Genomic DNA, 25,681 nt, shown 5'->3' with positions numbered 1-25,681 from the left:
GTTACTATTGTGAAGCTACATATAGGTAGTGACCTATATGTAGTGCACACGTGTAATGGTGTCCCCGCACTCACAAAGTCCGGGCAATTGGCCCTGAACAATGTGGGGGCACCTTGGCTAGTGCCAGGGTGCCCACACACTAAGTAACTTAGCACCCAACCTTTACCAGGTAAAGGTTAGACATATAGGTGACTTATAAGTTACTTAAGTGCAGTGTAAAATGGCTGTGAAATAACGTGGACGTTATTTCACTCAGGCTGCAGTGGTGGGCCTGTGTAAGAATTGTCAGAGCTCCCTATGGGTGGCAAAAGAAATGCTGCAGCCCATAGGGATCTCCTGGAACCCCAATTCCCTGGGTACCCAGGTACCATATACTAGGAAATAGAATAGGAATAGAGAAGGAGGTGGGGAGAAGAAAAGACATAGAGGTCAGAATTTTGAGAAAAAACAACGCTAGAGACCTAGACTTAAAGCTAAATGTATCTTGACTATTTAGTAAATCCGAACTAGGATTTAAATGCATTGGGACTTGGATGCTGTAATTAACAAGTAACACAATGCAGCAAGGTACTCATCTGTCCGCTGATAATGGGGTGAGATTTCTGCAGCTCAATCAAGTCTTTCAGGCAGTAAATGCTCCGTGCCATCCCCATGATGTCAGGTGGGGACAGAAAACAGTTTCAAGGGGGAGTGAGATTTGTCCCTGTCTGACAACTGAGTATGGTGCGCCACCATCTGCCGTATTTGATCTCTCTCACCAGGGACCCTCACTAGTTTCTCTGGATCCCTGCCTCTGAGGTGAAGATCATTATTGTGACCGGGTTCTATTTCCAAGGTGGCTGGAGGAGGTGGCATGCCCTGAGCGCCAACAGTCTGTCCTGAAAGTCTGGTCATAAGAGTCATATCCATTACTTGTGGGGACAGGGTGTCCAGAAAGAGCCGTAAGTCCTCTGGTTCGTAGAAGTCCCTGGAAGTTCGGTCTTCGGTGATCCACATCCGCATCGGGTTGAACAGACCATATTTGACATCCAGTTGGCGTAGTCGGGATCTAAGTGACAGGAATCCTTTTCAACAGTTGTTGGTCTCCTTCAAGAAGTCCGCTGTGATGCGGACCTCGTAGTCTCCTGTTTGGAATGGTCCATGAGATCGGGCCATGAGGAGCATTTGACGGACCTGCCCGTGGTGCATGAGACAGGCAATGATTGGAGGGGTTCTGGATGCTTCATCCGGTATTTGTGGGCCCAGTCGGTGTGCCCTCTGAAACTCCAATGGAGGGTCAAAAGTTAAGCCCGTCAGTGTGGGGAGGGTTGTCTGCAAGAAGGTCTAGATATTACTCCCTTCTATTTGTTCGGGGAATCTGAAAAAATGGACGTTGTCTGTGCGGCTCCTATCCTCCAAATCAATGCACTTACTGTGGAGATACAAAAGCTCTTAGTCGCGGTCAGGAGTGGTGTTGAGATGGTCCTCCACTGTCACTACCCGCTGTTCCAGTCCTGACACTCTAGTCTGGAAACCTGCAATGTCCAATCGTATGGATTTCATCTCCGTGGCCAATGAGGATGTATCCGAGTCCTTGCCCTCAAGTCTGTGCCCACCGCTGTAATTAATGTAGTAAGTATGCAGTCCATTGTTGCTTCCTGCGCCGGATTGGCTGTGGCGTGGGGCAGGTCTGTTGGTTGCAGTCCCTTGGCAGAGGGCGTGGGGCATGTATGGTGGAGGGCTTCAGAGAAGGGGGGTTGTCTTGAGGGTTTGCCAGAGGATTTACCTGCCTCTTTGCCGCTGGGCATCTCTTTGACAGATTCCCCGTATTAGTACCGTAGAGTCGGGTCCCTAAGGGCTCGCCCTTGGCTTGCCTGCTTAGTCTGTAGTCCAAAGGAGATTTGTCAAGATGAAGGGATGGTGCAGAGGGCCACACTGATCACAGTGTGACTGCCGGCATTGTAGGGGAAGCAGAGTATAGATGAGATAGAGTGTGCAGGCATTGTGGGGTATCCGTAGACCCCATGTCACAGAGAGCCCCCACCTACGAGCTTCACCCCCTTCAGATCCCCTCTGTCAAGGTACCCTCACCCCATCTCCGAGCCTCGCTGATGTTGTTGTATGGGGAGGAAGATAGCCGGTGAACAGTGGTATCGCTGAGCGATCACGGAGCCCAGGGTTCTCGTGATAGTAATTTGGTGCAATAGCCCACATAGTGTAGGCAATGAGTGTGCACCCTCAAAAGGATGGGCAGAAGGAGGACACTGAAGGCTACTCTTAATGAGGCGGGGCGAGGCACTTCACAGTAGGGTACTTCACTGACCACTGCTCCAAGCTTGGTGGGGAGGGGGCTGATACCACTGAGGGGGGATGCCTAACGATCGCTCCCCGCCCACACCTTCCTAGTTGATGGCAATCCTGTGATTTCCATTTTCTTAAGTGGGGGCAGCCAGGGGGGGAGGGAGGAGGCAGTCCCCCGGGTATCCCTGGAACAGCACTAACAAGTCACCTTCACAGATGTGGGGGGGGCACAGCAGCATCACACCCCCATCGTTCCCCCATCTCCGGTCATATCTTCCCCATGTGGTTGCAGGCCAAAGCAGACTGCTGCAGATGGAGCACTGGCAGTGGGAGAGGAGTGTAGGTAGAAAGGGCCTCTGGATGAACGATGGAGGGAGGGACCCTCACTAGAGCTGCTTTGCTGGCAGTGGCAGCAGATTTCTTATACTGCCGCTCATCTGAAGTACTCCTGGAGCTCTGCTTCCTGGGTACGCGAGGCCACTGCTGCAGGCTGCCCTCTAGGCCACACCCACCCCGTCTGGTAGGGAGCTGCATATGGTGCCAAGAGTGTCCAGCTCGCGTCCTCAGTCAGGGCTTGGCACTCCAAGAGTCTCCTGAGGAACAACAGAGGAGCCATGTGGCCCTCCAGGCACCCCCATCCACATATAGTTCCTGCTGCCTCTTGGAGCTCTGGGATCAGGTGGGCATTTCTGCGGGTGGCCAGACCAATCCCCCCGTTTGTAACTTTTTAACCTCTAGTTCAGAAAGGTGCGATTCTTGGAGTAGGGCAATATTTGTTTCTTTAGTTTAACTATGTGGAATAATACCCTATGCTGTTTAATAGGTGTTGAGGGGGAGATGTATCAGTTCTGACCAACACATAGATGGCTATAAGTGGACTGTGCGTTTGAGCATTTTATTCCCACTCCCAAGGACCCAGGAGTGGAATGACTCCTCTTGGCACTCCAAGACTTGCAGCAAGTAAAGTCTAGGTGCTGTTGCAGGATGAAGTGAAGTCTTTGATTGTCTCTGAGTTTTCAGAACAGGAGGCAAGCCAGCAAACCCTTGTACTCACTTTGGTTCTGGAGATGTATAGATGCAGGTGCAGTCCCTTTCACTCCCAGGCAAGGAGGACAGCAGGCAGCAGGCCAGTTACAGCAGAGCAGGAGTACAGCAAAGTCCAGCAGACTCCAGCAGAGTGACAGTCCCTTCTGCAGCACAGCAGTCCACTTTCCTGGCAGAATGTCCTCAGGCCCAGACATGTACTGATTTTGTGGGGTCAGAAGTCTGGCTCTTATGGTGCCTTTGAAGTGGGGGAAACTTCAAAGAGAGGCCCTTGTAATGCACAGGGGCCCTTCCCTTCATGCACTGGCTCCAGACACACTACAGGGGGGTATGCAGCCCTTTGTATGGGACCAGGACCCAGCCCATACAGGTGTGTCAGCTCTTCCCTCCCATTCTGCCCAGGATGGTCCATCAGGATGGTGATGGTCCATCAGTCATACCTAATCTGCTTTTGTATGTGGCTGTCTGGAGGGAATGTACAAGAGACCAGCTGTTACCCACCAATACATGTATTCAGAGACAGGCATAAGCTACTAGATTTAAGGTAAGAACATTTTCAGAAATATAATATTAAATCTGACTTAACCATCAGATGCGATTTTAAATTGTGACTCCAGAGACACCAAACTTGGGGGTCCCATCCCTTCCCACATGGGAATGACACTTATAAAATGTAATATGGCAATCCCAATTTAAACTATTGGAGAGATAGGCCCTGCAGTAGTGAAAGGCAGATTTAAGAGTTTTTCACCACCTGGACATGTAAAACTTTAAAGGTCATGTACAACTTTTAAAATATACTGCACCCTGCCTGTGGGTCTGTCCAGTGCCTACCTTAGGGGTGACTTATATTTATTAAAAAGAGGGTTAACTTGCCAGTTCGACATGGCAGTTTAAAACTGCACACACAGGCTCTGCAGAAGCAAGCCTGAGCTATGTTTACTGAAATGGACGACACAATCAGTGTTGCAGGCCCACTAGTTGCATTTAATTCACATGCCCTGGGCACAGGTAGTGCACTGTACTAGGCATTAATAGGAAAATGAAATATGCCTATTGTGGTTAGCCAATGTTACCATGTTTTAAGCAGAGCGCACCTGCATTTTAGCATTGGTTAGCAGTGGTAAAGTACCCAGAGTCCTAAGGCCAGGAAAAACAAAGCTAGTAAAAAAGGAGGTCAGAAGGCAAAAAGTTAGGGGAAGTCATGTCTAGGATGCTAGGTCTCATAACTTTGATGACCAGTGACCTCATCACCGCCACAGGTGCTTGATGGAGGTCCCTGAGTCAGCAGACAGTGGTTGCATCGAGGCAGAACCTCCAAACCCACAATGTTCTGCCCAGTCCCAGGCCTCATTAGGATTAGTGAAAAAGTATGTTGTACAACCCGCCAGGACCTGGAGTCGTGCAAGAAAGAAGAAAGAATTTATAATGTTGGATTCCTGAAGTCCACGTTTCACAGCAAGAAAATAACTCCACTGATGCTGCATGGTTAGCATGCAGCTTGGAAAGATCATCACTCGCACATTGTCCACTACTTGGTTGTCAATCTTTCGACTTTCTCTCAGGATGAGGTTGCATTCCTTGTAGTATAGAAGACGGAATGCCAAGCAGCCCCCGCATGGCACTGAAGGGGGGGCCTCCTCCCTGGTAATCTGTGTACCCACTCAACAGAGAAGTAGGAGGGGACAAAGTTACTGAACATGTCTCTTAGTAGGTTACTGCATTCTGACCCTCTGCGTTCTCAGGTAGCCCCATGTTGTTTCGGTGGGAGTGGCCCTCATTATCTTTCGCCCTCTTTTCCTGTCTTGTAAATGGACCTTGGCATGCAGTGTTCCCAGCTGAGTTTGTACATCTTGAGTTTGTGAGTAGAGAGTAGCCAGTGATTCTTCAGCAGTAAGTAATGGTTGCAAGAAGGAAACACCATTATAACCATTTGTGGACCTTACTGACGTTGAAAGTGAGGTTCTCTTCTGCACCATCTGCTGTCCACTGGAATCTGCTTAATTTACAACATCTTTGAGGTCCTGTGACATGCTGGCTTTAGGGTCATCACAGACCGAGTTTGAGGTCATGTGACCTCTTTTGCAATAACGATTTGTTTTGTTTCTCCTTCAGGTGTTCAGCACCATTTTCAATCTTCTGAATTGTACCTGGTTTTCACTACCTTTAGCGTTCCTCTGTATCTGGCTATTTCTCTTCTTGCACGTGGTTGTCGCTGCCTTCAGTGTTTCACTGTACCTGATTGTCGTTTCCTTTAGCATTATTGTTCCATATGGCTTATGGCTCTGTGGTGCACTGTGGCACAGTATCTCTTTCATGGTCTCACTAGTGGGGTTTTGACTAATAAGACACACATTTCTCTGTAAGTCGTTTGTCTTCTTCGAAAGCTTTGCACTGGTTAGGTGGATGCTGTGACTCCACATATGTTGATCTTCGCTTTGACTATGGCCCATGTGGCACACACGAGCAGTTTGCTGGACCACCGCAAATCTCTGGAGAGCACTGTCAGTTCTTCTGTTTACATACCTCTATCTCGTCACCAGTTGGAGTGTCCTACCCAACCCCTGTACTTGTAAATGTTTTTGCTACACACAGAGATTTGTATAGCATGTCTTTATTCCTCAGAATTTAACCGCGAACCCAACAATATAAACCATGAATTCTGTTCACCACACCCGAACACATGTCACATTTCTGCGGAGTCGGGCAGGAACCAAAAGGGTCCCATCATCTCTTACTAATGAGACACTACATCTCCCAGCTCAGAGGCCCACAGTGATCCCCTCGCCTCCCCTGAGCAGTCATGCTCACCAGTCCCACAGGGTTTGAGCTGTTCCCACAGGATTCGGGGCTCCAGGGCCTGCTGAGGTGAAGCAAAAAGGAGCCGGTACTCCAGCTAAAACACCAGCTCCTGAAGGACACTTCCAGGGCTGCCAAAGCTTCTACCCAGCAAAGGGAGCAGTGTCCCCCATGCCTATTGAGTTCTGGGTCTCCCTCGTAACTAGGCACCAGGGCGACACATCGCGGGACAAGCAACGAAGTGGGTGAGAAAGCCCACTGCAGCTGCCCAAGATGCCATAATTTCTTCTCCAGGGCCACCATATCCCAGCTAGCAGTGTCTGGATGGGCAAGTGGGCTAATGGTAGCCAGATTCAAAGGGATTTAACTGGAGAATGGGGGTTCAATGCGGAGCAAAGCATGACTAACATTTCTTAAAGGAAGTGCCTGTCTCTGATGTTGAGCTGTGCTCACCTAAACTTTGAAGACCAGCTTGCTTCATTAGAATGGTTGCACTTTATTATTACTATTTGAAGAGTGTCTCACTTGTTCTCATAAGATCAGACTACACACTTGTATACATTAGTGCTTTGCCAGTGTTCGAGAAGTTTGCTCCATTTCCCATGTTAAGACAATGCCTGGTCGGTTGCTTCTGTGATTCATAGACTATTGATTTTTTATTAATAAACTCTTTCCAGCGTCCATTGTCTTTTATGAAAATCTCTGACACTAGATTCTTCAATGGATTTTCTCTGAAGACAGGATGCTTCAAGTTGAGAATCTGCTGTTGGTTTTGCTAGACCTCTTTAAGGTTCTTTATTTTAGTGACAATGTGCCAAAAATATCTCAAAGGATATACTCCCTTAGGAGGTAAGTAAAATACACAAAATATACACACAAACCAAAACCAGGTAAGTAAACAGTTAGAAAAGTAGTGCAAACACTTTAGAATACAATAGGATGCAATAGGCCTAGGGGCAAGACAAACCATATACTAAGAAAGTAGTCTGTGAACCAGTTCGGAACCCCAGGCCTAGTGTATTGTGTATAGGGTCGCTGGGAGTGTACGAAAACACTAAGGGTGTCCAAGATACCCCACCCCAAGACCCTGAAAAGTAGGAGTAAAGTCACCCTACTTCCCCAGAAAAAACACTAAAGTCGTGATAGGAGATACTGCAAAGACCACAACTGACTGCAAAGCACTGAAGACATATTCCTGGACCTGAGGACCTGTAAAGGAAGGGGACCAAGTCCAAGAGTCACGAAAGTGCCCGGGGGGTGGGGCAGGAGCCCACTAAACCCCGGATGAAGGTGCAAAATGGCTGCCTCCAGATGGAAGAAGCTTAAGATTCTGCAACAACGGAAGATGGCAAGAACTTCTCCTTTGCACAGAAGATGTCCCACGTTGTGCTGGAGGATGGAGAGCACTATATGACTTTTTACTTAATTTGTCAAAGAATGATTGTAGCACTTCCTAGTTCACAGGTGCCCCAGGGGGGGGGGTGAGAGGGGGAGTTTGCACATCTGTACGGGCCCTTCACATGTGTGCAGTGCGGTGGGGGAATCCCTGAGGAGCCCTCCATGCTTGGGAGGATAGAAGTCCCAAGGGTTATCTTCCCTTCAAGTATACAATAAATAAAACCAGAATATGATGAGAAAGTGATATCTTTGCAACCATGTTCTGTGCCTGTGGACAGCTGCAAACACACTACACAAAAACTAACTGCAATGGGAAAGTGGAGAGTAGCATTATGTTGAGACATTAAATCCTCACCAAAGCTCAAAATTCCCTAAATAGATGTTTATTTATCTGTGTGTGTATGTGTGTGTGTGTGTGTGTGTGTGAGGGTGGCAGTGCGTGTGTGTATTTCCTATGGGCGTGGTTCTAGAAAGAGAAGAGTTCAGTTCAGATAAATACTTCAGAGTCTATCTCAAGTGCTTCTAATCTGACACTGCCCCCAGCATACCCGACTGAGGTTACCTGGACCCAAGTACCTCACGGAAAGTGAATTTATTGAAGGATGTAATATGCTACACCCCATGCCCACTCCATCGTAACCACCACGTCATAGCCATGCTCCTGATTAAACGCAAGTGCAGAGCAAGAGAACCAAATGTGTCTAACTGATGGAAAGTTCTACCAGCATTGTTTTAGAATAATTCCACTGTTAAATGTGATTTTAAGAGTACATGCTAATGTTGTATAGCACTGGTTCCTAACCTGTGGTCCAGGGATCCCTGGGGGTCCACGAAGCCTCCTCAGGGAGTCTGCAACTGCTTCAAAAATTAAATAATATTGACAGATTAGCTCCCCAGCTTTCAGTAATGACTCAGTGGGGGGCCCCAGATTCCAATAATGAATCAATGGGGGGGGGGGGGGTCCTTGGTTTCCAGTAATGATAAAGTGGGGGTCCCCAGAAGTCAAAAGGTTGGGAACCACTGTTGTATAGTTTTAATGTGTTAAACGTATGTGTGTAGGTGGTATGACCCTTCTTTAAATAAATGTAAGCTAGTTTAAATAAACAAATATCTACCTAGTGTGATACATTTTGAGGTGACTTATCACAGAGGCCTCACTCATCCCTGACAGAATGTGTATGATCCATGACTACAACACTAGATGACTTCCCCCACTATTCACGATCATTCCCTTGTGGGTTTCTCCATTGCACATTCGCATATTTTCTCTTCCTGCACAGCGCCCCCTCCTGCTGCAATGCCACAGTAGTTTACTGTAGGAGGCTGGCCTGGCTCATAGTGGGTACCTGATGGTACTTACACCTTGTGTCAGGTCCAGTTATCCCTTATTAGTAGATTAGTAGTGTTCTAGCAGCTTAGGCTGATAGAGGTAGCTATAGCAGAGCAGCTTAGGCTGAACTAGGAGACATGCAAAGCTCCTACTCTACCACTTATATTACATAGCACTATATCATAAGAATCACAATGCTCAGAGTTACTAAAAATAAAGGTTCTTTATTTTAGTGACAATGTGCCAAAAATATCTCAGAGGATATACTCCCTTAGGAGGTAAGTAAAATACACAAAATATACACACAAACCAAAACCAGGTAAGTAAACAGTTAGAAAAGTAGTGCAAACACTTTAGAATACAATAGGATGCAATAGGCCTAGGGGCAAGACAAACCATATACTAAGAAAGTAGTCTGTGAACCAGTTAGGAACCCCAGGCCTAGTGTATTGTGTATAGGGTTGCTGGGAGTGTACGAAAACACTAAGGGTGTCCAAGATACCCCACCCCAAGACCCTGAAAAGTAGGAGTAAAGTCACCCTACTTCCCCAGAAAAAACACTAAAGTCGTGATAGGAGATACTGCAAAGACCACAACTGACTGCAAAGCACTGAAGACAGATTCCTGGACCTGAGGACCTGTAAAGGAAGGGGACCAAGTCCAAGAGTCACGAAAGTGCCCGGGGGGTGGGGCAGGAGCCCACTAAACCCCGGATGAAGGTGCAAAATGGCTGCCTCCAGATGGAAGAAGCTTAAGATTCTGCAACAACGGAAGATGGCAAGAACTTCTCCTTTGCACAGAAGATGTCCCACGTTGTGCTGGAGGATGGAGAGCTGTTTTCACGCAGAAAGAACGCAAACAAGTCTTGCTAGCTGCAAAGGTTGCAGTTGAAGAAAATGGGTGCTGCCCGGGCCCAGGAAGGACCAGGAGGTTGCCCCTTAGAGGAGGAGACAGAGGGGCACTCAGCAACACAGAGAGCCCACACAGAAGCAGGCAGCACCCGCAGAAGCACTTGAACAGGGGTTCAAGAAAACTGAGCACAGTGGTTGTCTCAACACTACAAAGGAGGGTGCGACAAAGCCAGTGGTCAACTCAGCAAGTTGAGCAATGCAGGACGGAGTGCTGGGCACCTGGGTTGTGCTGTGCACAAAGGATTTCTTGCAAAAGTCCACAGAAGCCCTAGCAGCTGCAGCTGCAGCTCACGCAGTACACAGGATTACTGTGTGGTGTGGGGAGGCAAGGACTTACCTCCACCAAATTTGGACAGATGGACCACTGGATTGTCGGGTCACTTGGATCCAGCTCCTGTTTCCAGGGACCACGCTCGTCAAGATGAGAGGGGACCCAGAGGACCGGTGAAGCAGAAGTTTGGTGCCTGCGGTAGCAGGGGGAAGATTCTGTCGACCTACAGAAGAATTCTTCTTGGCTTCCAGTGCAGGGTGAAGACAGACAGCCCCCAGAGCATGCACCACCAGAATGTGTATGATCCATGACTACAACACTAGATGTCTTCCCCCACTATTCACGACCATTCCCTTGTGGGTTTCTCCATTGCACATTCGCATATTTTCTCTTCCTGCACAGCGCCACCTCCTGCTGCAATGCCACAGTAGTTTACTGTAGGAGGATGGCCAGGCTCATAGTGGGTACCTGATGGTACTTACACCTTGTGTCAGGTCCAGTTATCCCTTATTAGTAGATTTGTAGTGACCAGGAAACCGTCAAGAAAGCTGGCAGGATTAGGCACTACAATGTTGCTGGTAGTCTTCTTGCTACTTTGTTGCAGTTTTGCAGGCGTCTTGGAGCAGTCAGCAGTCGGCGCTTGACAGAAGTTGAAGAGAGAGATGTAGAGGAACACTGGTGAGCTCTTGCATTTGTTATTTGAAGAGGAGCCCACAGGAGAGACCCTAAATAGCCCTCAGAGGAGGATTGGCCATCTAGTCAGGTAAGCACCTATCAGGAGGGGTCTCTGATGTCACCTTCTGGCACTGGCCACTCAGAGGCCTCCATTGTGCCCTCACACCTCTGCATTCAAGATGGCAGAGGTCCGGGACACACTGGAGGAGCTCTGGGCACCACCCCTTGGGTGGTGATGGACAGGGGAGTGGTCACTCCCCTTTCATTTGTCCAGTTTCGCGCCTGAGCAGGGGCTGGGGGATCCCTGAACCGATGTAGACTGGTGTATGCAAGGAGGGCACCATCTGTGCCTTCAAAGCATTTCCAGAGGCTGGGGGAGGCTACTCCTCCCCAGCCCTTAACACCTATTTCCAAAGGGAGAGGGTGTAACACCCTCTCTCTTCTTGAAGGAAATCCTTTGTTCTGCCTTCCTGGGACTCGTCTGCCCAGATCCCAGGAGGGCAGAAGCCTGTCTGTGGGTTGGCAGCAGCGGTAGCTGCAGTGAAAACCCCAGAGAGCTAGGCTGGCAATACCTGGGGTCCATGCTGGAGCCCCGGGGATGCATGGGATTGGCACCCCAATACCAGATTTGGTATGAGGGGAACAATTCCATTATCTTAGACATGTTACATGGCTATATTCGGAGTTACCATTGTGAAGCTACATATAGGTATTGACCTATATGTAGTGCACACATGTAACGGTGTCCCGCACTCAAAGTCTGGGGAAATTGCCCTGAACTATGTGGGGGCACCTTGGCTAGTGCCAGGGTGCCCTCACACTTAGTAACTTTGCACCTAACCTTCACTAAGTGAGGGTTAGACATATAGGTGACTTATAAGTGACTTAAGTGCAGTGTAAACTGGCTTTGAAATAACGTCCACGTTATTTCACTCAGGCTGCAGTGGCAGTCCTCTGTAAGACATTGTCTGAGCTCCCTATTGGTGGCAAAAGAGATGCTGCAGCCCATAGGGATCTCCTGGAGCCCCAATACCCTGGGTACCTAGGTACCATATACTAGGGAATTATAAGGGTGTTCCAGTGTGCCAATCAGAGTTGGTAAAAATGGTCACTAGCCTGCAGTGACAATTTTAAAGACTGAGAGAGCATAAGCACTGAGGTTCTGGTTAGCAGAGCCTCAGTGACAAAGTTAGGCACCACACGGGGAACACATTCAGGTCACACCCTATGAGCACCGGGGCCCTGGCTAGCAGGATCCCAGTGAGACTGTAAAAACACCCTGACATATACTCACAAACCGGCCAAAAGTGGGAGTAACAAGGCTAGCAAGAGGCTACCTTCCTACATTTACAGACTCTGCGACTTCCTGGTTGTTTGAGTCATCAAGTAGTTTAACCAAGCATTAGTAAAGCCAATAGTTCTCACATTTGAAACAACTTGTGGCACAAAAATGATAAGACTAAATTATAAACTAAATAATGCCCAACCCACTGACGACAAAACTAGGAATCAAGTATTGTTTTAAAATGTGTTTATGAGCGAGGACATATGGTTGATATAAATATGGATTGTTTAGTTCACTCCATCTAAACTTGTTGAAATCTATAAAAAATACATGGCTGAATTATTTTTCCTTTGTGCAGAATTTCTTGATGGACATTTCCCATGAGCACCAAGTGTGGGTCGGTCTACGGAAGAGAGAGGATGGAATCCACTGGGCGAACGGGACCGCCTGCAGCAGCAGCTTGTAAGAGTCTGTCACCTTTTTATAGGGACCATGTGTTTGTACCCAGGATGGCTGAAATCCATGATTTAGATATATGAGCGTGTAATGCACACCAGGATAGGGTCAGCCAGCTCCCTTTGGAAGCAGTGAGCACCGACCGTGGACAAGACACACTGGTCCATTTCACACAAAGTGAGCCCTGCAAGTGTTGTTTTAAGACCTGTCCTACAGCACACGTTTGGGCTGACAGGTGTCAGTGGGGGCTGGTGGATTTTAAAGTGGTAGTGGAAGTTCTAGGCCTGCATATAATACACGAGCGAGCCTGAACTGAAAGACTGAAAGAGGTGGGTGTTGGGGAGGGGGAGAGGTTCTCCTCAGCAAGAACATTTTGAAAAATATGTATTCAAATGGTTCTTTTTTTTACAACACACATTTACTACAATTTTTAAAAAAGTGTCTAAATTGGATATTTTACAGCACAAATATCAGAAACAAATCTACAGCAAGTTAAAAAATATCCCAGGCATTATACCTAGAAGGTCTGTTTGTAAAATGTCCTACAGCCCTCCAGCCAAGCGCACACACACTCATCAACCTAAAAAAATAAGCACCCTAAGAGTTTCCTACCTCATACACATTTCTACCTTTGCTGCGTCGGTTGATCAAAGCCATGAGAAGTATCTCCCGCTCCTGCCTAGAGGAGCTTTAGATCATAATTAATAGTGGTGACAGGTACCCAGTGGGACGATGCACACTTGATAAAGTTTACTATGTCACACCAAAACAATGTGCCCCCACAGACCTCTTCTCATTAGATGATCAGTGAAAATCTTGCTCTTCTCACATGGAAAGAAAAGAGCCAGCTGAGAGGTCTCACTAGTACATCATTGACAAGCAGTCAATCCATGGACCTAGAAACATACAGAAAAAGGGTCCTCACATCAGCAGCAGCCTCTTTCCCATAACCCAGGGCTCATCATCAATGGATGTGACCATGGAAAAAGAAAACAAAACAATTGGATAGCTCCTGGAAGCCTTCAGTGCCAAAGTCACTATGTTAAAGTATAGTGGACTGTTTCAGAGGATGTGCACTCCTGAAGTGCTGTATGTGACCAAACAAAATACCTACTTTGTAGAATGGAAGTAAAGTTTTTCTACAAGGGATATGAAGCACTAAACCACCTATAAAGCACTTTATGGCTCACAAGGGAAAGCATTGTTTATAAATACTAATACAATAGACAACAGAGAAGACTATGCAGTTTGTTTTTTGTGTCAGTGCCCTGGACAAAAACTTACTTTTTCTGTTTAAAGAGCACTGTTTTGTCTGTGCAGTGCACTATTTTTCAATGTGTTGTATAATTAATAAAAGTGTGCTTAGGAAACAAAAATGCACTGATGTCAAGTTGTGTAGTGCATTATCAGTGTAATAACAAGCCCTCTCCTCTATAAATGCAGTTCATACCTGCTGGATTAATAATGTCTTTCTGTTAGTGAGCTATGATGCTGTTGTGGTCTGCCAAGACTGGATCCGATCTGCGGTATTCTCAGGCTTAACACCTCTGCCCCTCTGGCTGGTATGTCTGACATGCTGGCACTGGTGGAGTGGGCACAGTGCTGTGTGAAGTGGCATAAGTTGTTGTGGTTAGTCAGCCAGGTTTGTTTCCTGGGGGCTGGTTCATGCCTCACACTGACACTTTACTGTTGTCGGACCATGATTAAGGCATTCTGCCCCCTGGGTCTCAAACACCCCCAGACATGATAGCTCTGACAGGCACCTCACACTATGGGCACTAGGGCCCTTATTAAGATGTGACCCTCTGGAGTGCAGTTTACATGCTTCCCCTGTGGTGTGGTCTTGGCCTGTGAATGGTCTGAAGGGTACGGGGCACTGGTGGCAAGGCTTGGCCACAGCACGTGGGCACCTGTGGGGCAGAGCAGCAGGCAGCGACTGCTCCTCACAGGGCTCCGGGAGAGCCCAGTCTCTGCAGTGCCAGTCCTTGTAATTGCTGCAGCCTGTGGTCACTTCTAACAAGGTCCTCTACTGTCCTGATATGTTGTCCTTCTGGGTGTGGTGACTGGCCTTGGGTAAGTCAGGGCTCCATGCAGAGTGGCCAGTCACATGGCTAACATCGCCCTGCCCACACAGAGGAACTCTAAGACGTCAATCATCCCACATTTTGGTTCCCCATCACGTTTAACTCTCAAATGTCAAGTAGCTCTCACTCTTTGAGCCCTGTGTGAGCTGTAGAGGAGGTAGTTGTAGGTGGCTTGAGGGAGGAGCTGCGGCACAGGTGGGGTCCTGCACCATGCAGGTTCAGGGGGAGGATTAACTTTAGAGCTGGAAACCTAGCCCACCTGCTGATAAACATCCCTGAATATGTAAATGACAACCCTGCTGGGGACCCGCCATGCATGCATTGTTACATGTCTTAGGGCTGTTCCCCAAGTCTACAGGTTTAGACCCCCTAACACAAGGAATGCGCTATGTATGAGAAAGGTGGATCTGGTTTACTGTAGACCTGCACTCTGCCCTGTTTCATGAGGGGAGAAGTTCACGCAGGTAAATGAAACCGTCCATCTCCCAGGGACGCAGTGGTATTCAGCAAGCACACCTTTCATGCTTAGAATGCCACACTCAAGCATCTGTACTAAGAATAACACAGTGTATTTTTAAAAACACTTATTGCAGTATTCTATGAATTAGTCCGTGAGCTATGGCCACGGAACATATGAAGCAGGTCACTGTTATAAGGGTGAACACAACAAATGTTTATATTGTGGTACTCGGCACCCAGGGTCTGATTTAGAGTTTGGTGAATGGGATACTCCGTCACAAATGTAACAGATATACCCCGCTGTACTAGAAGTGCCGTTAAATATAATGCACTTGTACTTAGGCACACGGCATAGCCCCCCAAATTCCATCAGCCAAACTCTAAATCAGGCCCTCAATTCCTTATTTCCTACACCCACTCTTATCACTCACTACTCTGAGAGCTTGAAAGATAGGTTAATATTAACTGCTACTGAATTGGTGGCGGGTTATGCCTTACCAATGCACCTGTCCCTGACTACCATGAAATTATGAGAGTCTATACGCTGTTTTATAGCCTAATATCTATGGCTAATGCCTGTGCACAAATCACAGCACCTGCCATCAAAAGGGCAAACCCAACGGGATTAAATACAAAAGATCTAGAGAGAGTGCACCACTGCGCAGAGTCAATAGATTCCAGTAACACAACGTTGTCTTGTAACCGTCTTCATTTTTTTATTATTGCTTTTTCTTGCATCAGCAAACAGTCAACCAACGTGTTTTGTCCTAACCAAAAGGACTTCATCAGGGCTGAAATGACAGAAAGGATATATATATATCACATGAAGAAAGATAAAATACAATAAATACATAAACAATGGACATATACAATATATACAAGGATATACATGAGCCATCTCTAATACACATACTTATAATCTTAAGAAGCTTGTAAACATAAAAGACAAGTGACAAAAAAAGTATTAAAAAAAATATTACACATCTTCTCAATAGAAACATATATATTGATGTACCATTCAACACATATTGTCAATATTTACAAAAACTATAGAGAAAAACTATACAGAAAAACTATACAGAAAAAATATACTGAAAAACTACACAGAAAAAATATACAGAAAAACTATACAGAAAAACCATACAGGAAAAGAGGGTACAGACATTGAATACAAACACAAATTTAAAAAGAAATATGGATGATATCTCCATAATTCTATACTTACTGAAAATGTGTATATTTCATACAGAAACATTAAAAGGTGTTTATAGTATTAAACAGATCATACCTTATATTTGTATAGTCTTTGAATTAATTGTCTTTTCATATTATTGAACTAGTAAATATCCAATACTAGCCCATTATAACTAAAAAGAAAATAAATAATGACACCATATAATAACCCACAAGTTGAAAAGTGATTATCAGCCATGATTATAACTTGCCCACGCGTATATTTGATATATTCAAGATATTTTTTGTTGTAAAGAATTTAAAAAGAAATTATCAAGCCACCTAAGAAATTGCCAAAATTGCCACAAAAACGAAACAATGACAACCACAGTGTAATTTCCAGTAAACACAAAAGTGTACTCTTTGAGAATGTTAACCAAAGCTGAAATAATTAAATGCATAAGTGTTGATGTTTTTGTTTTGAGAAGAAATACAACTCTTAAGCCATAAACACCTATGAATACAAGTGCTTAAACCGTAACATATGTGATGAATATAAAATTCAGCACATCACATATACTAATATTGCTAATCTTCACTGCAAGGCAGTCCAAGTGAAGAGAGACATTAACAAGCATATAATATAAGAAACGTTCCGCAGAATGGCATTTGTACAAGCGAAGCACTTATAATATATTTTAATGCTTAGCCCTCCATAGTGTTAACCAAAACATCCTTAAACAAGTAAGGCTAAATGCAAATAGTGACCGCTTACCCCATAACATATGAGCCATGTCCGTCCCAATCAAAAATCGAAGTAAACCGTGTCCGACCTCGCGTCCGCTTATAAAGCATAGAAATCTTGGTAAAACGCTTATTCGAAACAGGTGGCCTGCACGTTACTATGGCGACCGTTATATAACAAGAATGGTCGCCATGTTTAGTAAATACGTCAGCCATTTTTAAACAGTGTCATCCATTTCATAATGCAAATATATAAGAAAAAAGATCTATAGAGCATTGGCAAGGCTTCAAAAGGATTTCAATAAAGCCCTAAACTCAAAAGGGAATAATACCCTGTACTAAATTAAGCACCGAAGACATGTGCGTTGCTGTATCGACTGTTTTGTAATGGGAATGATCGTCATGCCAAGTAAATGCGTCGGCCATTTTAGAATGGTGTTGACTTAATCATAATACGAATATCTAAAAGCCATAGAACATTGATATGGATAAAAGGAGATTTGAATGAAACCCTACAGAATAAAAAGAGAGAATAATAACCTGTACTATGTTATAAATTGTAACATAGGAAGAGGAACCACATTATGGTAATTCAAAAAGAAGAGTATCATCTTGACAAGATGTAATCAATAAAGTTGGTGGTAACAAAGGAAAAATATATATATATGGAAACAAATCATTTTATGTGACTCCCAAGTTTATATAACCATTGTACCACACCACCAATTAAAGGTGAGTGTCCAATTCATAAACCTTAATGCTGTGGCATTATAGATTGAATATAGCCAAAAGGGGAAAAGAGAAAGACCTAAAAAGAGGTGCCTATCTAAAGAAAATAGTGGAATTCGTCATCAGTATTGTGGCCCATATTCACGGCGCGTAAGCAGCACATCCATGCTGCCTCTCTACGCCGCAGGGGCAGTTCTCTATCACCCTCTCTTTTGTTTGATGGTACCACATCAATCCCATGGAACTAGATCTTATTATCATCTGCATGTTGTTCCAACATATGAAGTGACAGAAGGTATCTCATGTCTTTGTTCTTAATTGCACGGACATGTTCTTGTATACGGAGTTTGCGAGGCCTTATCGTGCTACCAAAATAAATTTTGCCACATCCACATCCTATAATGTAAACAACATATCTCGTTTTACAGTTGATAAACTGTTTGATTTCATAGCTTTTAGAAGAATTATAACACTTTTTTTTATCTTAGCAATACCCAAACTGCAAATGTTACATTCATGGTATCTAAAAAAACCTAGTGGACCCATAGGTAACCATGTAGGTAATTTATTCGTGGTGATATAACTAGGCCACAAGTGATCCCTAAGTGTTCTACCCCTTCCATAAATTATCTTTTTTTTTTTTTTAAATACAACTACGAATATTAGGTATTTCCAATCATAAATGCCAATGTTTTCTAATGATCTTATATATATCGTTACTTAATGTTGAAAATTGAGTAACAAATCTTACAGTGGTCCGCTCCTTTCTTCTTTTGTCCAAATAAAAAATTAGAGATGCTGCAGACATCCCCGGACAAGATATCAATGTAAAAAGCTAAGCCATGGGATTTCATCGTTCAGTCCGAATAGATGGGTCTTTAACCTAAAGACCCATATCAGATGTAAAAGATCCGCTACAAAACTGACCAACCACTATATAGAAAAACAACACACCCCAGACGATATCGAGTGGGTCGTTTTGGAAACTCTCAGAGATAATAAAGATTGCACAAACAGACTCTTTGAAAAAGAACAATGATGGGTCTTTAGGTCTTTAGTCTTCTGTACCAACCAGTGAAACACCACAGCCATCTATGGATCACATACTTCAGGAGCACCAAAGAGGTCTTGCCAGTGGTATAACATAGGCCCCAGCAGCTCCCATGGTATGGGGGTCCCGAGCTCGAGCGGTCCCCCTCAGCACAGTACCCTAACCTAAAAGCTCCTGACTGTAGTTTGCAGGGAGTTTGAACACACTTTCGCGACAAACTAATGGTGAGACATTTTACACCGAGCCTCTTCTTGCAGTACGGCTTTCAAGCAAATGTTGCTTAAAATTGCATACTATTGGTATTATGCACTGTCCATAATTGCCTAATGGAAGAGGGGCAGTGACAGTTCTTGCTGGTGGCATTTTGGCCAGTTTGGTACTCTCACCCAACTCCTATTGCACTCCTATGGCCCACCCCGCTGTCCCGGAGACCACCACCCCCTGGGGCAACACTATATTTGGATTGGGGGGGCAGGACCCCCCCCACTGCCCAGAAGACCACCACCTCACCGGGGCAATCTCATAATTATTGTGTGGGGCTCTGTGGCTCCCCCCCTGCTGCCCCAGGGATCATTCCTCTCCGGGACAACATGTTATTTGGAGCAGGTTGTTGCTCAGCCCTCTCCGCTGCCCCAGGGACCACCACCACCGGGAACACAATATTTGTATTGGAAGGGCTATGTTCTCGTTGGGGGGGCCCCCTCGTGGAGCCACAGATGGAACTCGGGACCACCACCACCCAGGGCTGGCTCCCGCTATGTCTCAATGGTGCCCAACCCTGGGACAAAGCTGCTTGCTGTGGCAGCCAAGCCACAGCAAACACTTCGGGTTTTGACTGCAGGACCATAAAAGGAGGTCCCGCTGTCAAAATCCAAAGTTTAATTTCTGTCATGCGTGCAGGGGACAGAGATGAAATTATTCAGCTAGCACAGAGCTGCTGTCAAAGCATTGGCACTGCGGGGGAAGCCTTAATGCTTCCCCCACAGTGCCAGGTAGCCCCTAAGAGCATTTTAATAAAAAATTAAAAAATCATTTTAAAAAGTAGGGACTGTGGGAGGTAAGCCCTTGAGTTCTCCCTTGCGGTCCCACATAGCCCATAAAGGGTTTTGAAATAAAAATATAAATGTTTAAAAAAAACAGAAACAAAACAAAATTAGGGACTGTTGGGCAACCCATGAGGGCTCCCTCGCGGTCCAACATAGCCCACAAAGGGCTAAAAAAAAAAGTTACAAAAACCTCCATAGCTCAGTGTTAATGTTGCACCCTTCATACTGAGCTATGGGGGTTCCGGTCTAGCTGGACTCATTTCCTTTTTTGTTAAATCCAACAAAAATATCTCATTCTAATTATATGAGATATTAAAGCCTGAAAAACTCTTTTTGTCTCTCTTTCAACCAATTTCTCCCACTCCCACACCCACTTAGAAGCTTACACACCCACTCACAGACCCACTCAGACACTCACACACCCACTCACAGACCCACTCAGACACTCACACACCCACTCACACACCCACTCACACCCTTATGCAGCCACTCACAGACCCGCGCCCACACTGACACACCCACTAAAACACTGATGTATGCACTCTCACACCCTAAGTTAACTATAACTCACACCCTCACTATGCACTGCTAATTAACCCACAAATTATGGCACTCAAGACAGCTTTGATAACACCGTTGATAATATCAATGTAATATTTGCAGTAAAGCTTTTGGTGAAATAACTGTGCATGGTGGGTGTGTGAGTAATAGTTACCTTAGGTCACGAGTTATAGTTACTTGAGGTAGCTCTAACTATACCTGGTGAATTTCAATGGTTTTGTACATTTAAAATGTGAGCCTAATTATAACCTCCCGGTAACATTTGGGGGCATATTTATACTTCCTTTGCACTGAATTAACATAATTTGTTTTTACGTCAATTCAGCACAAACTTAACTCCGTTCTTTATTTTCATGCTAGACCTGTCTAACGCCAACATATTGGAGTTAAAGTCATTTTTGGATGTGTGAAACCACCTTGCGTCAATGAGATGCAAGTTAGGCGTCCCCATCAAAAAAATGACTTTAAGGCCCTAGTGCCTTATTGATCCTCCTGTGCAAAAAAAACGGTGCACGGGGGAGGCGGGCCTAAATAATGGCACTAAGCCTGCTTTGTGCCATTAGCTAACACCTGGGTCTGGGCAGGCGTAAGGGGACCTGTGGACCCATTTCCATAATAAAACACCATGGAAAGAGCCATCAGATGCCCACCCCAAGCCCCAGGAACACCCACACCCACACCCACACCAGAGGATGGGGGGGACCCCATCCCAGGTAAGTTGGGTAAGGAGAAGTATTTTAAATATTTATTTAAAGTGCCATAGGGGACCCTGAAAAGGGGCCCCCCTACATGGCACTGAGTGCAATGGCCATGCCCAGGTATGGATGGTTTAGCGTCAGGAAATTACACTAGGTTGGTTAGAGGCATTGTTTTTTTGCCTCTAACCAGCCTAACGTCATTTTTTGGTGCAAAATCCCCTTCCACCATACCGCCACCCCCACCCACTAATGTAATTTTCCCAGACGTTAGCCCACTTTTTGTGCCGGCTTGCGGGGTTCCATAAATTTGGCACCCGCCTCGCGCTCTGGAATGACGCAAGCCGGCGCTATACTTTTTGGCTCAAAACTGCGTTTGCGCAGGTTTGCATCAAAAAGTATAAATATGGGCCTTGGTTTTTTAAGGGAATGGGCCTGTAGAAGGTGTTATGCTGGAACGCGTTGGCCGTTACTAGGTTCAAGTTTAAGCCTAAATAAAAGATTTATTTTCTAAATTATTTTTGGATCCATGCCGTACAATGTGTCCATGGTGGTGCAGCTGATCGTTGGTAGCGAAGAAATATATATAAATATACATAATATATATTTTTTTTCAGACTGAATGCTGAGTTCTTCCCACTATATTGATTACGCCCTCGTCATGACCAGCACTGGTTGCTGTTCCATTGTGTCCACGTTCTATAGAGTCTCCATGTCTCACCCCAGCTGCATTGAATCCCCGCCTCCGCCTCTCACTGTCTAACTGTGGAAAATGTCTGTCTTTCCAGGTGTTCGATAACAGACTTCGGGGAGTGCATGTTTATTGGACTCCGAGCTCTGTGGCTGTCTGCATGTCACCTCCCCAGACCTTACATATGTTCTAAGGAGCCAAATGTGTGAACACCAAGGGGGTCGCAGAAGGCCTGTCTTTGACACTAGGTGGCGCTGCTGCATTTGTACTAAGAAGCCGTATGTGTGAACACACTGGAAGACACTGTGGACACTGAGCAGAACCTGTGTCTGTCACTGGGTGGCGCTGCTGCATCATATTCAATGACAGCAATATCCTCATTTAACCTCCCTCCAGTTCACACTCCTCATCTGATAGTAACGAGGGCGGGAACAGATCTCCTTGTGGACCCGGCGGTGGCAGAGTCCAGCTCAGTGAGGATGAGAGTAAGAGCTGCTGTTGGCCCTCCTGATGCTCCAGGGCTAATGACACAAAACTCAGCAGCCGCCCTCTGCAGAGCGTTGTCATTGCACCGCCTCACAGTACAGCACCCCGAGGTGTCAGCTGCTTTCATGTGAACCTATAGACAGATGGATGCTCGGCCTGTGGGGTGAGGTCACAGCTCTATCCCGCCTGTCTGCAAATCAGAAGTCCAAACCCTGGAAGGGCTCGCGGGGGGTCCATCCTTCTGAGTTCGGTAAATCAGTGCCATTATGTCAGGTAACAGTGAAATCCGTGATTCATTGAGAAACAGCAGAAGCGAAGAATGAAGTGTGATAAAAAGTGCAAGTGGATTAGACCAATTTATGAAGTTTCTGTCTCTGCATTTGCCGGGGGAAATGACGTCAAACACAAAACTCGTGGCCACAGTTGTAAAAAGCAATCCTGAAGATACTTTAAAGCCAAACCACGAGCCAAGCTGGAAAAACATATGCAAATCTTCTCCCATGTTCTTTCACTCCTCACTCTCTGTTTCTCCATACTTAAGTGCTCCTATTGCAACCTATTGTAATTCTACACTGTTTGCATTACTTTTCTTGCTATTACTTACCTAATTTTGGTTTGCGTACATATATATTGTGTATTTAACTTATCCTCATACTGAGGGTACTCACTGAGATACTTTTGGCATATTGTCTTAAAAATAAAGGACCTTTATTTTTAGTACTTCTGTGTATTGTGTTTTCTTATGATATTGTGCATATGACACCAGTGGTATAGTAGGAGCTTTACATGTCTCCTAGTTCAGCCTAAGCTGCTCTGCCATAGCTACCTTCTATCAGCCTAAGCTGCTAGAAACACCTCTTCTACACTAATAAGGGATAACTGGACCTGGCACAAGGTGTAAGTACCTCTGGTACCACTACAAGCCAGGCCAGCCTCCTACAAAATCCCTGTTTAATGACGCCTCTGGGTTGTCCATAATTAGATCCATAATAGTAAGGGGGTAACCTGATGCTGTCCTCAAGGTAAGGTAGGCCTAACTCACCATTGCAGATGTAGTGAGAGCTGGATGGAGGCAAATTCAGCAGTCGCATGTAAATGCGGTTCTCCTCTATCTGTAAGGATTTAAGGTTCACGAACCCCGATACTCCTGCACAACAATGGGTGACAGAGGCACATTGAGACCTGTAGATAAAAGTGAGTGGTGACCGGGCCTTGTGATTTGTTGGCCAAGTGCAACTCAGGAGCACTCCGGCCGCCAAGGAATGTTAGCAACACATGAGACAAGGTAGCCCCAGGCTCCTGACCCATCAAACCTTATACCCAGGTATGAGACGCTACCTACACACTCCCCATATACTACAGATGAGACCCTACACTTGTTGTGGACACAAGTCATAGTATGGGACTTACTAAAATTAGTATTCAGCTCCAGTGTACCCATAACATCTACAAATGATTCCACCAACCTAGGGAGAACCAAAACTGCATCTTCTGCGTACAATAGTGGCGCAAAAAGCCACATTGGCTATCTTGGGACATCCTCAGTGCTGCTCAATAAAGTGTACCAGGGTCACACCCAGGCCCAAACATAGCTGCATTCACCATAGTTTAGTGCTGTTCACACTGTCAAAAGCAGTGGACAGGTCCATGAAGGCTAGGTACAGCAGGAAGTGCTGGTATTCAGTCCTCAGGACCTGTCACTTAGTAATGTACACTCTGGCACTCAGTCTTCAGGACCGTTTAGTTGGAATACACACTCTGGTGTTCAGTCATCAGGGTCTGTTACTTGGTAATGTAAACTCAGCTATTCAATCCTCAGGGCCTATTACTGAGTGATGCACATTCCGGTATTTAGTCCTCAGAGTCTGTAACTTGGTGATGTATACTCTATTCAGTCTTCAAGGCCTGTTACTTAGTGAAGCAAACTCAGGTATTCAGTTCTCAGTGCCTGTTGCTTGGTAATGTACATTCTAGTGTTCAGTCCTTGGGGCCTAATGTGTATTATTGTATTCAGTCCTCACGGCCTGTTGCTTAGTAATGTGCACTATGGTATTCGCTCCTCAGAGCCTGTACTTGGTAATGTACACTCTGGTATTAAGTTCTCTGAGCTTGTTACGTAGAAATACACATTCTGGTACTCAGTCCTCAGAGCCTGTTACTCGGTAATGTACACTCTGGTACTCATGCCTCCAGGATTATTCCTTAGTAATGTACACTCTGGTACTCATTCCTTGGAGCCTGTTACTTAGTGATGCACACACTGGTATTCAGTCCTCAGGGCCTATTGCTTAGTGATGTACTCTGATATTCCCACCTCTGGGAATGTTCCTTGATACGGTACATTCCGGTATTCAGTTCTCAGGACCTGTTGCTTCATAAGGTACACTCTGGTATTCAGTCTACAGGGCCTAATGTGTATCATGGTATTCAGTCCTCAGGGCCTGTTGCTTAGTAATGTGCACTTTGTTATTCACACCTCAGTGCCTGTACTTAGTAATGCACACTCTGGCAGCTCTCTGGGCCGGTTACTTAGTAATGGATACTCTGGTATTCAGTCCTTGAGGCCTGTTACTTAGTAATGTGCACTCTGGTATTCAATCATCAAAACCTGTTATTTAGTAATGCACACTCTGGTATTCAGTCCTCAGGGTCTGTTACTTAGTAATGCACACTCTGGTATTCAGTCCTCAGGGTCTGTTACTTAGTAATGCACACTCTGGCAGCTCTCTGGGCCTGTTACTTAGTAATGGATACTCTGGTATTCAATCATCAAAACCTGTTATTTAGTAATGCACACTCTGGTAGTCCTAAGGTGTAGGAAAGTACCATCTTGTCTGGCATGTTACCCCCATATTTCACTGTATATATGTTGTTTTAGTTGTATGTGTCACTGGGACCCTGCCAGCCAAGGCCCCAGTGCTCAGAAGTGTGCCTGACTGTGTTACCTGTGTAGTGACTAACTGTCTCACTGAGGCTCTGCTATCCAGAACCTCAGTGGTTATGCTCTCTCATTTCTTTCAAATTGTCACTAACAGGCTAGTGACCAATTTTACCAATTTACATTGGCTTACTGGAACACCCTTATAATTCCCTAGTATATTGTACTGAGATACCCAGGGTATTGGGGTTCCAGGAGATCCCTATGGGCTGCAGCATTTCTTTTGCCACCCATAGGGAGCTCTGACAATTCTTACACAGGCCTGCCACTGCAGCCTGAGTGAAATAACGTCCACGTTATTTCACAGCCATTTACCACTGCACTTAAGTAACTTATAAGTCACCTATATGTCTAACCTTTACCTGGTAAAGGTTGGGTGCTAAGTTACTTAGTGTGTAGGCACCCTGGCACTAGCCAAGGTGCCCCCACATTGTTCAGGGCAAATTCCCCGGACTTTGTGAGTGCAGGGACACCATTACACGCGTGCACTATACATAGGTCACTACCTATGTATAGCTTCACAAAGGTAACTCCGAATATGGCCATGTAACATGTCTATGATCATGCAATTGCCC

At 45.5% G+C, this 25,681-nt stretch overlaps 1 protein-coding gene across 1 annotated transcript in view; it reads left to right on the top strand.

The window, feature by feature from the left end:
• The window catches only part of LOC138279093 (C-type lectin domain family 2 member L-like), a 75,056-nt gene extending 53,149 nt beyond the window's left edge, over positions 1-21,907 (top strand). The window contains exons 4-5 of the mRNA XM_069219372.1: positions 12,352-12,455; positions 21,780-21,907. Coding sequence (XP_069075473.1) covers positions 12,352-12,455; positions 21,780-21,891 — 216 coding nt within the window. The 3' untranslated portion in view covers positions 21,892-21,907. The remainder of the gene's footprint in view (positions 1-12,351; positions 12,456-21,779) is intronic.
• The last annotated feature ends 3,774 nt before the right edge of the window (positions 21,908-25,681 follow it).

This window comes from Pleurodeles waltl, chromosome 2_2, assembly GCF_031143425.1.
Source record: "Pleurodeles waltl isolate 20211129_DDA chromosome 2_2, aPleWal1.hap1.20221129, whole genome shotgun sequence".
Classification (NCBI taxonomy): Eukaryota; Metazoa; Chordata; class Amphibia; order Caudata; family Salamandridae; genus Pleurodeles; species Pleurodeles waltl.
The sequence above is the reverse complement of the archived record's forward strand: the minus strand, read 5'-3'. Positions and strand labels throughout refer to the sequence as shown.